At 47.6% G+C, this 14,807-nt stretch overlaps 1 protein-coding gene across 1 annotated transcript; it reads right to left on the bottom strand.

Annotated features, from left to right (window-relative positions):
• Positions 1–478: 478 nt before the first annotated feature.
• LOC124704647 (cysteine-rich receptor-like protein kinase 6) lies at positions 479–10,639 on the bottom strand. Its single transcript, XM_047236919.1, has 7 exons — positions 9,700–10,639; positions 2,159–2,293; positions 1,926–2,065; positions 1,619–1,829; positions 1,274–1,511; positions 990–1,131; positions 479–908 (listed from the first exon to the last, which is right to left on the bottom strand). The coding sequence occupies exons 1-7, from the start codon at positions 10,556–10,558 to the stop codon at positions 693–695; spliced, it is 1,941 nt and encodes a 646-aa protein (XP_047092875.1). The 5' UTR covers positions 10,559–10,639; the 3' UTR covers positions 479–692.
• Between the last annotated feature and the right edge of the window lie 4,168 nt (positions 10,640–14,807).

Genomic DNA, 14,807 nt, shown 5'->3' with positions numbered 1-14,807 from the left:
CTATTTTTCAGATCATAAATCACTATTCTATTGAAGGAAGAAACTCCATTTGGTGCCAAGTATTAAATAATACATAGATTTAGTTGGTGGCAATAAACTAACAGCAGGAGCAGCTTAACATGTAACAGAAAGTGGTGGTCTAACTCCCCTCACTAGAATAGCCATTTACTTCAAAATCGTAAATCAATCTTGTACGCTGCAACTTTAAAGTTCAAAATTTAAGGTCGGGCTGTGTTGTATCATAGGCCATAGGTTTGCCTTTGACTTTTAACATCCGCCAGCTGATTGCATTTTGCGGAATTGAAATATAAATTTGGGGTTTCAGCCTTGGCTGAATATTTAACCATTGCATTAAATTATATTTTGCATGTGACTGCAATGTACAACTGCCATTGTAGTGAATTTGGGCGCACATGACCGGTGAGGAGGCGCCCCATGGGGCGCCCCAACCACTAGTTGTAAGAAATTGACGTGCACATTAAAAGAAGATACAATAATTTATCTCGTAGCAACGTACAGGTATTTAGCTAGCAGTATTCTATAATATGGAACATAGTGATACTAACTAGTCACACCAAAAGATCAAACCGCTGAAGAAAGGTGCGCAATTATACAGTTAATCTTCAGTAAATAGACCGACTTCTTTGCCAGCGTCCTGATCGTTGTTGGAGCGGTCTGGATACCGAACCTCTTTAGGAGGGCGGCTTTTTGATGGGGGCACCGAGAGATATTGTGTGGCTTCCAAGCATCATGCCCACCTCCGACATCACTGGCCGATCCACCGGGTTCTCCTGGACGCACATGAGTCCAACCTGGATGCACCTCATCGCGTCGCTCTCCGAGAAGCTGCTGTTCATGCGCGGGTCCATCTCCTCTAATACCGTTCCAGCTGTCCAATGCTCCCAGATCTGCAGGCCCGAAAAATTTGCAGCTGCATATTTGTGGATTAAGTTCAGATAGACCTAAGCAATGGGAGCACAGATGCATACCATGGTCAAGAGATCTTGAGACTGCGTGGTGTCGCTGCTCTTGCTCCCCGTCAGGATCTCCAGAACCATGACCCCGAAGCTGAATACGTCCGATTTCACCGAGTAGTTCCCGCCCATCACGTACTCGGGGGCCATGTATCCGCTGAAACAACACGGCATGCATGATGATGATTTGATTTTCCTTATTACCAACTCCTACCTCCATGAGTAATTAATAAACATGGCCTTTTATGTTAGAATAGTAAAAAACAGGAGTATATATAGACTACACTGGTAATACTCACTATGTGCCGATGACACGACTGGTGACGCCCTGCGTCTGACCTCGTCCGAAAAGCCTCGCGAGGCCAAAGTCAGAGATCTTGGGGTTCATGCCGGCGTCAAGAAGCACGTTGCTGGGTTTGAGATCTCGATGGACTACTTTGAGCTGGGAGTCTTCATGGAGGTACTGCAGACCTCGAGCGACCCCGCGTATGATCCTCAGCCTCTTTCCCCAGTCAAGCTGCTCCCGTCTCTCGACGTCTGTTCTTGGCTCGCAATGTTCAGAAAGTTATTTTGAGTTGGCAGTGCCATTGCAATTCTAAGTTTCTGACCGATCATATATTATAGCAAATTAAGCAAAACGTTACCGAATAGGATCTTGTCGAGGCTCCGATTGGGGACGAACTCGTAGACAAGAAGCCGCTCCTGCTGCTCCAGGCAGACGCCCACAAGCCTGACGAGATTCTTGTGCTTGAGCTTCGCGACTAGGGCCAGCTCGTTCCTGAGCTCCTCCACTCCTTGCGTCGAGCTCTTTGACAGTCTCTTCACCGCTATCTCTTCGCCGTCTGGCAGAGTACCCTGTTCACCAAATTCGGCCAAACGTAATTAAATTTTGCTGCATGTCAGCTCAAGAACTTCCAATCTATTATTACCCAGTTTCTACAAGACGGGCACCTGGAACACCGCGCCAAATCCGCCTTCACCGAGCTTTTTGCTTTCCGCGAAGTCCCCGGTTGCGGTTCTCAGAATCGAAATGTCCATCAGCATTGAGTCTACACTCTCAGTGTCATCGGCTTCGGTAGGGTAACTGGAATCTGTTGGACAAGAACAACTTCCCCATCAGTTTGCACATTTTAAGTGCATAATTTATTACTACTATATAAATTGGAATTATTTGCAGGACATACATGGTTGCTTCTCTTTCGCTTGTGCTGGGGACCGCTGCCTCTTCCTCCATATAATGAAGGCAGCGATAAGGTTTGCGGCTGCTAGAGTAGGCAGCGCAATTATAAGAACCATGCCTGGAACGCTGTACTTTCTCCCTTTGAATGTAACCAATGCATGTAACAAAAGTAATGTCAGCTCTTAGGAATGCAATAAACCTGAACTAAATAGTACTAGTAGTGTATTTAACTGGACCAGATGGCAACAAAATTTAGAGTAAGGGAAATAAAATATTCTGAAGAGAATTTGCTAGTTGGGACCATTCTCATGGCTTATCGTCAGTTCGTCGCCACGACGTGGCTTTCCTAATTTCCGTCCATACGTTTCAAAATATCTAAGTTACACCCTTCCTTATAATTAGTTTTGTCTTGTGCAGCCTGGTGGCTTGCCATATGTGTGAAATCAATATCACATCATCATCAACAACAAAACCGATTTTCAGTGGCCGTAGAGCCTAAGGTTAGATAGTCTTGTTATTCGAAGGACCAAGAATATCGCTAAGTATTGTAATAATTCAAGTGCCGCATGTTTAATAATCAAAGATCACATGTACACATTTTCCGTATTTAGATGCTATTTAAAGAAAAAAAAATAAGAAAAAAATGTTTGAAGTGGTAGAGGAGGCTAATATGGACCTTATAGCTGATCTGAACAAAACACATGAATTTATTTTATTATTAGAGTACTATGCAAAAATAATGTGCAAAAAAGAATCCTGTTGTTGGTAAGTAACATTACATATGCTAGCCAAAAAATTTAACGGAGTCGTGTAACATTTTCTTTTTCCAAATGAAGCCTAATTTATATTCTAGGCTTCAGGAACTTTAGTGAAATTAGGTCATCTCCAACAGGGCGACGCAAACCAAAGTTGAGCAACTGTTTGCGTTCGTGTGGTCCTAAAATATGTTAGGAACCAGGCCTAGCGGCCCGACGCATAGTGATCGGGTTGTTCGCGGAGACGCAAACGCGGTCCAAATATGCATCGAGTTTGCGTCTCCGTGGAGGTTGCGCGGTCGCGCCGAGTGTCCGCTGAATCTTACGTAGGATCCGCGCAGGACGCCGCTTACATTCCTGCCAGTGGCCATTTCCTTCCTAAAAAAATCAAAGTTGATCGGCGCCAACACTCCCTCCCGTCATGATGGTCGTCCTCGTCGCCGCAGCCACCATCGATTCCGAGAAAACCCTCGCAGCCACCGTCCTGCACTCCCCCATAGCCACCACCACAACCCCAATGGAGACCACAACTCTGGCCGGCTCAAAGGGTGCCGCGACCGGGAAGCTAAGCCGGAGGTTTTAAAGAAGCTGATGTCGAAGGATGAGAAAGGCGTCCAGGCCGTGAAGCGTCATGACCGGCGCAAGAATCTGAAGGAGAGAAATGCGTCGGCGGCAATCGTCCAGCAGGAGCAGGATGCTACCCAAATGGCGTGGAAGATGCAGGTGAAAGTCAGCGCCCATGTAGGCCTCCATCCTGGCCTCCATCCAAGCCTAACGAAGGCCATGCTCTTCGTCAAACAAGAGAGGATCGTCGGCGTCGCTCCCCCGACCTCGTCGTTGAGCTCGGTAAGTTCCCAGCTTTGTCCTGCAACGCATGCACCCTCGCATGTCCACACGTCGTCGCGGTTCGCTTCCGGCACCGCGCCGGTCTAGTTCAACATGGCTCCGGTTCCCGACATGAACCATACGGCGAGGAGAGGTGTGACTCGTGCCCAGCACCCTGTTTGAGGATATGGCACCATCTGCCCTGGCGATGGATGACCTGGTACGTTTACTCTCTCAGTGTCTTGCTCTACCGTGTGTCATTCATCTAACCGGTGATTCGTACGCCTATTGGACGGGACACAGTGAGGCCAATATTGTGGCCGTGATCTTCGGCGGCGGCTTCGTTGCTGAAGGCCGTCGGGATAGAGACGCGGGAACAGTGGGCACAGACACGGGATGGGGTGGACATCGATTACGGACGGGTGTTCTCCACCCAGCCCACGCAGGAAACAACCATCTACGTCGATGCCGATGAGTAGGCGCCAGCATGGCATGTCCTGACCAGGGATGATGTTGGGAAGAAGTAAGGGGAGAGCCACACACTACTAGGAAAACGCCTATAGATGGAGAAGACACTGCCGGAGCACCACAATTTCCATGCGTCGGTGCCAACAGGCCTTTTCCTAGTAGTGACATGACTAGCCGCTTTAACAACGACGAGGTCAAATGTTTGTGCGATGCGTGGCTCGCGACCAGCCATGACTCATAAATGGTCGGCGTCACAAGCCCTACGAGATGTGCAGCGAACGCACGAAGAGTCCATCAGAAAAAGATAGAACTACATCAAACAAGAGACCTCCAAGTTCACTGCCACCGCCGATCATGTTGTTTCCCACCCCGAGAGTGGCACGGGCGTGTTGGCACTGGTAAGTAACGAGCATCGTCATTCGATCCATATATTACAGCACCATTAATCTAACTTTTAATTATTAATTACAGAGGGCTTTGAGAAGTTCAAGGCAACACATGAGAAGGGTTTCTATATGGCCCATTGTTGGGAGAAGCTGAAGGAGGCACCGAAGTGGAAGGTTGGCTATGCAGCCTACCATGAAGCTATCAAGAATGGGATAGCCGCGTTGGTCGTCGACGTCGAAGACGATGATACTGGTTAGAAAGCCCTTCCACCTCGTTCCCGAGGCCATAAGGCTACCAAGACCGATCTTGCCCGGGAAGAATGAGCCCTTGCCTTGAGCCAGACATTGAAGAAGATCATGGCCAACTCTCAAGCCACCCTGGATAAAATTGACGAACAGCAGCATTTGAAAAAAGTATCTTAGATTCCCTTTTATTCTGAGCCTCCCGACCGTTGCAAGCGAGCGCCGCTGCAGCCAGCTAAATTGTTGCTGCTGCAAGCACACTTGCAACCAGCTAGCTTCTTTGCTCTTCTTTTTTCTTCTTCTGGCGAAAGCACATTTTATTATTTTACGGAAGCAAGACGAATGGTCTGTTCGTGGTTGCACACCAATGTCATCTTCGGTGCTATCACATGTGTTTGCCGGAAGCTAAGCCGACCTAGAATTTTTTATCTATTTTTTGGCAAATAACTTAGGAATATGCCTCAATACATCTCGGTAAGGAAACTGTTAATGTTCGATTATGTTGGGTTGGCTGTAATTTGTTTTTGAACTATTGTTGTAAACAACTATTTTTTTTGTTGGAAATAATGTTCTCTATTGTTGTAATCAACCAACATTTATTGTTGGAATTGTTGTTTATAATAACCCACTGATATCGCATCTTATTCTTGTTGAAATATATTGCAAATGAATTTGAAGCAAAAAATGTTTCTTAACCACTTTGTTTGTAATGTTGTACACACATGGTTTAAAAATGTTGCAAACAAGTATTTTTTTTGTAATCAGTTTTGATATTTAGTGAAATAGGTGGTGACTTTTATTGCAGTTCTATCGGTAGCAAATTACTTGTTTGCTTAACCACATTTTCATTGTTGGAAGCAAATAGTTTTATGTCCTAATAGTTTGTAATTTTTGTTGAAGTTGTTGGCAATTTTTTTGTTTCAAAACAGTATGCACCAAAAAATGTTTAATCTTTTATTTTTGTAGCATTACTTTATACATTTAGTTTGGACCAAAGCATATTTCGAGTATAGGTTAGTCGTGCTTTGGTTTTGGGTAGCCTTAGTGCTTTTCCAAACATGTCCGACCGTTGGCAGCTCGTTGTGAGAAAATCTCTTGAGACGGGGTTGGGCATTCCTTGTAGCACTAGGTTTTAAAATTCGGGCCTAAATACCATTCTGCATTATGTAAAAATGGGCTAAAAATTGTAAGTACAACTACGACTATACAATCATTTAATATACCGCTAGCCCAGCTAAGCTTATTTTCTCAGGTAGTTCGGACTTCGGACACTTCCACTACACGGAAAGGAAAAAAGGGAATTGATGCACACACGAACGTTTTACATACGAAATGTGTACGCTATGTGTGATCAACGGTGGGAAATTCGGACGTATGGAGCAGCCAACGGTGGAGAAATGCATTGCATGCACTTCGGACCGAAATTTGTCGGGCGTATAGCACTACTCAAGGAAAAAAGGGGTAGCTCATAGATCGGTCATGTTCAAACAGCTCATAGTTGGAGTAACAAGCGTAACATCACACACACGCCCGAATACGTTTTGGTGGTATGTCATGATAATAAATGAAGAAAAAAAAAAGAACCTAGCTAGTACTACCATATTATCACACACCTAATAATAAGATGAGTATACAACATAATAAATAACACAATGCATTAAACCATATATAATTTATTACCCACTATGATCGAATAGTACTTCCTAATATGATCCGCCTCACTGCACACCTTCCTAGGGCTAATAGGAGTAAATTATAAGGAACTAGAGTATACTACAATTGAGGCTAAAATTACGAGTCAGACGAGTCACCACTCCTGCTAATTTTTTCTATTCAATACGGCAGGGGGCAACAAAGGGCACAACTTATCAACTACTCTCACCCCGCCTACCGTTTGGTCTTGCTACGGTTTGAAACATGCATGCATGCGCGAGCGGCAAGGAGCATGTACAGTACGGCACGCGAAGAGCTGCCACGTATGAACCACATTCATTTTTTCGAAATGGGAAAATATCATCCTAGTTTTTGCATCCCTTGGATGCACACGGCTTTTTTTTATTAGATTATTCACAACACCTTACAAAAACAAATACAAAGATCGAACCGAAGCCACCAAAATTAACGATAGCTCGCTAAACCTTGGTGAGGGGGGATCAATGAACAGAGCCAACACCTTGACATCACACCAACGCACATCATAAAAAAAACTGAAGACCTCGATAAGTTGCCCAATAGCGAGCAGGTGGCACAACCGGTCCGGCAGACCCTCGGCGCTTACCATCATACACGCTCCAGAAGTCCTCGCCGCCACCGTCTTCCGCATACCCATCAATGCAATGACTTTGCGAGGCCTGCCACCAACGACACCACGACGCTAGACGACACCACCATCTTACGCACGTCCATCACGCTGCGTCCGTCTCTGAGGCTTCACTGCACCATGCCGCCGAGACCCACCAACATCGGCGCAGTAGATGGAACACCGCTCCGCCAGATGACTTCCTCCAGGTATCACTTGTTCCAGAACGATGCTCTCAAGAGGGAAAACGACACCAGAGGTGCCGCCATCATCTGATCCGTATCCAGATCTGGAGTTTCTCCCAGAACAAAGAGGTTAAGGTCGGATCTGTAGCAACGATGCCTTCACAAGGTGATGATGCCCGAGGACGTCACCATCGTCGGCTTCGACCGAATCAGAGCCCGGTTCTCACCGGCCAGACCCCACCCCAACGCTGCAGATCCTCCTAAAGAAGAGTCGATGTCATCCGCCGCACCACCGATGCGGTGCCGTGGTACCCCACAGCATTACGTCCAAGCCATGTGACAGCAACGTAACCTCGCGCGGCCACGAGTTGGCGTAGCCATGGCCATGGCTGCTACCGAGCCGCTCATCGTTCGTTCGGATTTCAATATGCTGGTGGAAGAGCTGTTGCAGCGTGCACCGGTCGCAGCGTTGGTGGAAGTGGAGGTGGAGGTGAAGACGAACTCTCCGTACTACGGTGTGCACATGCGGCGACAGCGGCGATGCCGAGGAGGGAGCCAAAGGCGTCAACACTGCCATGGTGGAGGATGGCGAGGAGAAGGACAGCGTCGAACAACTTGACGATGCGAGCGCCAGGCTGGCTGGTGGATGCCGAGTAGTGCGCATCAAGGCGCGGCCAAGGGAGGAGTAGTCGGCCATGTCTGGCGTCGTGTGCTTTGTTCCGTATAGTACGACTTCGATAACTATGTACGTGTGTCCTTGTCGGTTTTGTAAATGGGGTAGTAGTTCGACGCGCACAGTAGCAAGTCCAGTATTTATAGGGAAAATACAAAGGAGCTCTCGGGTGCCACACACTTCGATATTATGTGCCTATATAGAATTTGTGGTTGAATACAACATCCAATGTAAAAAAAAAATCAAAATGTATCTACGCGAAATTTCCTATCTGAATTCAACGATCTACGGTCATTTAGGGATATTTTAGTAACCCGGCGCACCACCATACTAGCTGCACCGACGGTACCCTTTCCTATATAGGCACAAACCAGCCTCCTTCTCCTCCTCCTCCTCCTCATATTCCACTTCTCCTCTCCTCCTTCACTTCTTCTTTCCTCCTTTAGTTCTCATACTCCTCTTTCCCTCCTCCTCCTCCCCCTCCCCCTCCCCCTCCTCCTCCTCCTCCTCCTCCTCCTCCTCCTCCTCCTCATCTTTCACTTCTCCTCCATTCCTTCTCGTTCGGCCACCTTCTCTTCTCCTCCCTTCACTTTTCCTTATCCTCTTCTACCTTCTTCATCTCCCTCCATTCGGCAAGAACCGATGAGGTTCTATCTCCGTCCGACCTCCCTCCAGCAAGCTTCTCTGACGACCTCCTATCACTCCGATGGCGACCTCCTCTCGATCCGGCGGCCACCTCCTTTCACTCCAACGGACACGTCCACGGCGAAAATCACAATGACAGAGCCGACCACGGTGATGGAGGTGTTATAGTCAAGTACTAGAACTCGATCTAGACCTAGATCTAAATCGGGCTTTTTTTATCGTGGAAAGCATACCGTCGATGGATCAGACCTGGTGCCCCGGGGATAACTCGTGTTACCGCCGGCGCATCAGTTGGTGCGCCGGCGGTAACCCATTACCACTGTCATGTTCCCACCGGTGGGCTCAGGTGTGCCGGCAGTAGCCTTTTCTGGTGCGCTAGTAATAAGGCTTTTCCTAGTAGTGAGCTAGTTTATACCCGATCATGAATAATCAATATAGGAAACAACGAAAAATCAGGTGTGATATGTACCTGAGGCCATCAATCGATTCTTGTATGTGTTGTTTTGTGTGTGTACCGAAGTACTACTAGCTCAAAATTGTAAAGGATCGATCACAAGCTAGCTTGTTTTGCTGCGACTATGTGGAGTGCCCACGCGCTGTCGAGCCCGGAGGTCGAGGATGAGCACGCCGCGGTCGATCGTGCACGGCCTCCACGCCGATGGGCACGCGCCGGTGCTCGCTAGCTGCCGGAGATCAAGGTCCTTGACCTGGCGTCTGACACCCCCACGCGGAACAGGGCAAGGTTGCAGACTTGGAGACGAGCGCAGGACATGCCGGCGCGGGCCTAAACGGCAGGCAACGGGCAACGCCATCACTACGAGCGGCTAAAACGGTATTAGTTGATGATTTGTCCTATATGATGCTTCCTATTCTAGAAGTGGTACTGAATTGACAAAATTAGCAGAAGTGTTACTGACTCTCGTAATCTTAGGCTCAATTTGTGGCGGTTTCTTGTAATTTACTCGGCTAACCGGAGTATGGGGAGTTGTGGCGGTAATTTTGCTCTATTTATACGAACGTGTCAGTCACCGCACAAAGATTAGAAAAGACGCTTGCTTTGACTCACCTCCTCCGACCGCCGCCACCGGTGTCACCATAGCCGGCGCGGGTGTCGGTGCTGGCGTCGGCAACGACTCGGGCGCGGGGGCCGGAGCTCCAGTGCCGGCCGAGGTTGCTGGTAGCCGCACCATCACCGGGCCGTCAAGGAAGGGCTTGGTCTCGTAGCGGAAGCTGCACCTAATCCCAAGAAGCCTCGCCCCGACACTGTACAGCGGCATCCCCAGCTGCATCATGTTGGAGAGGCAATCCCGGCACCGCGCCGGCGTGAGGCCCGGTGTGCACTGCGCCCAGCTGTACACCTCGGGGATCTCGCGGCTGAAGCGGACCAACCCGGACGCGTACGGCCGGGTCCTGGAGGAGTTGTACGCGGCGTAGTCCGCGGTGGCGTTCAGGAGCGCCGCCACGACGCCGGCGAACCGGTCCGGCTCCTCCGCCGTGGCGTTAGCGCTGTAGATGACGGGGAACACCGATCTCAACTCGGTTTCGTCGGAGACGCGGAAGTGGAGGTTGGAGTAGTGGAGGAAGCAGGTCTCGTAGTACATCGTGGCGTCCTTGCTGTAGGCGCACGCGCTCGGCAGGTCCTGGAATCCCTGCGCCAGGCAGGCGGAGCAGGAGGTGGCTTTCACGTCGCCGCGGCACAGCCCAAGGACCCAGACCTGGCCTGCCTGCGCTGCTGCGTAGAGGCCCGGGGAGGCTGAGGCATTCCCGGGGAGGGTGGCGGCGACGCTTTTCAGGCTCGCCAGGTACGTGCTGTCGTTGGCTGCGAAGCTGCCGGTGTTGCCGCAGACTGCCCACGGATATCCGGCGGCTCTGGGCGCGAGAAGTATGGCAACGATGGCCATGAACAGGACGGCAGGCTGAGCCATGCCCGTCCCCTGCGCTGCCTGTGGGTTTGATGGTGGAACGATGACAAAGTAAGGTGCGAGGTAGATTTTCTAGTCTGGACTCTGGACTCTAGCCAGCTTATGTTTCACCCGTCTCACACGGCAATGTATATATGAGTATCTTGAGTTCTTGACAATTGGCTAATACCAGGAGTATACTCTCTTCGGTTTTATTTACCGTTTTTGCCTTTAAATTAAAATCAATTTTTGTAAACTTTTACTAAACTTATTCTATAGAAGAAATATTGATATTCATAAAACCAAATGCATATAATATAAAAGTATACTTTATGAGAAGGAGCCGGAGATTGCTCTGGTCATGAGCCTCCGGTTCAATAAGCGCAACCACCTTCTTCCCGGTGGCTTTGCACCTCTTCTCCTCTTGGCCGGCCTTGGTGGCGAGGGAGAGGGTGCGGAGGGAGGAGTCGACACCGTCGCTTGGAGGTGGTGGTTCGGGGGATCTACGGAGTCTGTGATCCTCGCAGCAGATCCCAAGCGGCGGCGTGTTTCAGCAGCGGCTATCTCCGACCAGAAGGGTGGCCCTGCTGCGCTTGGCCTATGGTGCACGAGATTTTTCTTCCTCTTTAGGTGGAGGATCTTCATCGACCTCGGTGTGGAGACCATCATTGCTGCTTCCCCAAGTGGCCTTGTCCCCGGTGGAGGCAATGGCGGCCGCGCCGGATAGTCAAACATCATCGGCGTCGTCTATGGACTTCATCGCGTTTTTTGCGCTTTTCTATGGGGTGTTGGTTGTAAAACTCAAGGACTGTTCAGTAAGTTTCCTTTTCTTTTTGGTCCTTCTTATATTTGTAACCCCACCGTCGATCTAATACAGACTCCATGTCCTTCTGGGCCTTACCGTTCAAAAAAAACTGACCGGGCTGTCCGTGGGGACCCAAACGCTGCCCAAATTTGTGTCGAGAATGCCTACCCGTGGAAGCTGCGATGAGTCCACCGGTGTCCTCCTATGTGTCCTATATGGCTGGCCAGCCAATGGCACAAAATCCACTTCCACTCCCTCCACTACCAAAAATCGTATTCGGACGGAGGCGAAAACCATGCCCAGCCATGGACGTTCTCGCCACCGTTGTCGAGTTGGAAGCTCAGGAACCCACCGTAGTCACTGTCTTTGCCAGCGATGAAACCGCCCCCGTGGAGGCCTCAAAGCGCGACGCCTCCGCCGACCTTGATAAGAAGGCGGAGGTCCCAAATAAGTTGTCGATGGCCTGCAAGAACACAAGATCATTAGAGCATGTTTTTGTGGAAGTATTATTTCCGGTTTTTATATTGCATCACAACAAGGAGCCTAGGAGAGTGTTTATCTGCGGCGTTTTTGTCACACTTAAGGTGTCACATGACTTGAGTGAATTGACTGCAAGAATTGAAATGGAAATGGGTGAGTATGGATGTAGGGGTTTTGTGTATTGAAAGTGCAATAAAGTAAAGTATATAAAAGTAAAAAACTTTGAGAAGTGTATTGAGTTCCTGCTGATGAATGATTAGGCGCGGGGAAATACGGTTCATGGTTGGTGATAGTGAATGTGCCTACTGAAATAAATGTGATAAGTGAATATGATTCTTTTTATTAATATATGAGTAGGCAAGCAACCCAAATGAGAGTAAGAAAAAGATGGTCAATTCTTCTATTAATGTTGTTAGACCAGATCATAGCTTTAAGCTGGGTGGTTCCTTGTTGTCCTCGAGTATTGCTAGATCCTCTTTGATATCAGTCGTGTCACTTGGGGTTGCCGATTCTGTAGCAAACAAGTTCATGTCTATGAGTTCTCAATATCATGTTACTTTGACCCTTAAATTAGATAACAACATTAGGTGCACATAGAAATTCATTATCATATATAATCATCACAAACATAACTTATAAATACATAGAATAAAATAGGCACAACAGATCTCACCAATCCCCAACATCTACCACTCTTATGGGGATCTACTAACACATGAGAGGAGAAAAACACAATGATATCATATGAATGTAAATGGAGTTCATTTCGATATTACCATAGTAAGCCACAATATTGGAATAGAGGTTCAAATCCCTAATCTTAAGAATGAATATATCTCTCTCAGTACAAGAAGGATGAGATGGATGAGTGGATGATCTAGAGGTTGTATATCTTGGCGAGAGTCGATGGGGGTCTTCTCCTTCTTGAGATCTGACCTCCTCTCTTCTAGTATGTTTTTTGGTGGATTCGTCACTCTCTTTTTCTGGTGCCCTTCACAAGAAGTTTCTGTATTCAGATGAAGTAGGCGTTGGTGCACCGTACGGTCGCATCAACATTTGGCTTCAATAGTAGATCTTCTTATTGTGTTCCAATTAAATCATAAATGTCCTAGGACCTTCCAAAATTATGGTGATGAGGATATCCCATCTGTTGATACAACCGTTGTTCCTACAACCCAACAAATACAAGGACCAATCACTCGAGCTCGTGCCAAACAACTTAACTATCAGGTACTTTCGTTTCTTGGAACTATTCCTCACATACATGAGAATATGATGCTGCCTAAATCAGATGTGTTTGTTACTCTTAGGAATGATGGACCTAGCATGGATGAGAAGGACAAGCATTGGAGCATGATCACACATGGAGGAGATGGCAGCAAACATGTGAGGATTGAAGAGGATGCCCCAAGTGGAGATTTCAGAACTTTGAAGCCACCATAATGATGATTGAAGACTTGGATGAAATATACAAGATTACACTTCATAATTTTGTCCATAGCATAATATGATGCTGCGTCACCTTTAGTTTTGGGCCATGCTCTGTTTAGAGTCTGTATTGGAGTGGGAATGGCCTTCTAGGGTATGGTTCGTCCACCATACGTATGACTGGCCGAAACCCCACCCTTTTCTCCTTTAAATACCCCCATAGCCGTCAGGTTTATACTCGGATTTTTATTACACTAAAAGTTAGCCATTGCTGCAAGTCTCGTGTACTTTTTTTGTGGCCAACGTCCAGAACAAGACCGACTATTCGGAATCCCACCTTATTCAATAAAGCTTTCCTCTATATCCGTAATATTCTGATTGCATCATTAGTTCTTACTTGTTCTCGATTTCAGGTACGAATTAAGACCCTTGCTGGTCAGGCTGATCGTGCATCCGCAAGATCAGTAACTCTCGGAGATTGTCCTAGTGATTGCATTGGCGCACGAGCTTTGCATGTGTAGTCGGATCGTCAAGCATGAACTCCACCAACAAATTGACGTTATCATACTCTCATCGAAAGATCGGCCACCTTTGCCCTATCAAGTGGAATCAGATTTCAGGTTGCTCGGTGTGATTTTACAGTTTTCCTAGTGTAGATTGCATCTCCGTCATACCCATAAACCACGAAAAAGCCAAAAAAAACTGTTAGGGTTTTAGATCATCGTTCCATAAACCCCCTGCCACGCCTTTGCATTGTCTTCTCAGTTTTGCATAGTTGAATTTGTATCTGCATCTTCGTGTCGAGTTGTTGGTTAGCGTCTAGTTCCTTTAGAGTTTCGAGTTCTGGTCATATTAGTCACGCCGCCGCCGCCCGCTCGCACCATACGCAGATCACCGTATACACCCGCCATATACTTCCGTCATCGCCATATACACCCGCCATATACTTCCGCCACTGCCATATACTTCTGCCACCGCCATATACATATGTCATATACGATGTTTCCTACCGCGACACGATTTTGTGTTGTTTCTCTGCCGCGACAGAGTCCGTGTAGACTACGGTTTTATTGTATTCCTTAATAGCTGTTGCCTTCTAATTTCGTCTATGCTGCAGAATTTTTTTTCCGTGAGATAAGTTTCGGCCGCCAGTAAAGAATTGGAAGGAGAGCAAAAAAAAGAAGTCTGGAAACGCCTTCAAAAAAATTCTGGCTACACTGGTTTTCGACATTGGGGATCACTTTTCTCCACTGGCCGTTATAGCGACTTTTTCTGCGCCTGCGCGATTTATGGAGCACTTTTTCCTAAATTTCGACAATTTTTTTTCTAAGGCTATACTGTTTTTCGACCTCGGGGATCAGTTTGAGACACTCGCCATCATAGTGATTTTGTCATCTTGGTTTTCCACCTCATCGCTGTTAGTTGCTTGTGTGCCGCGCCGTAACCTCATTAGTGTTCTAGGCTCGCGTCTCTAGTAAGGTCTAGCCTAGGACCAGCACAGTACCGTTGTTGAGCATACTTTCAATACTGCATCGCTGTTTTGACAATTGCTGTTTTGCC

This window comes from Lolium rigidum, chromosome 3 (assembly GCF_022539505.1).
Source record: "Lolium rigidum isolate FL_2022 chromosome 3, APGP_CSIRO_Lrig_0.1, whole genome shotgun sequence".
In the NCBI taxonomy this organism is placed as follows: domain Eukaryota; kingdom Viridiplantae; phylum Streptophyta; class Magnoliopsida; order Poales; family Poaceae; genus Lolium; species Lolium rigidum.
This window is presented reverse-complemented; position numbering and strand designations above follow the sequence as displayed.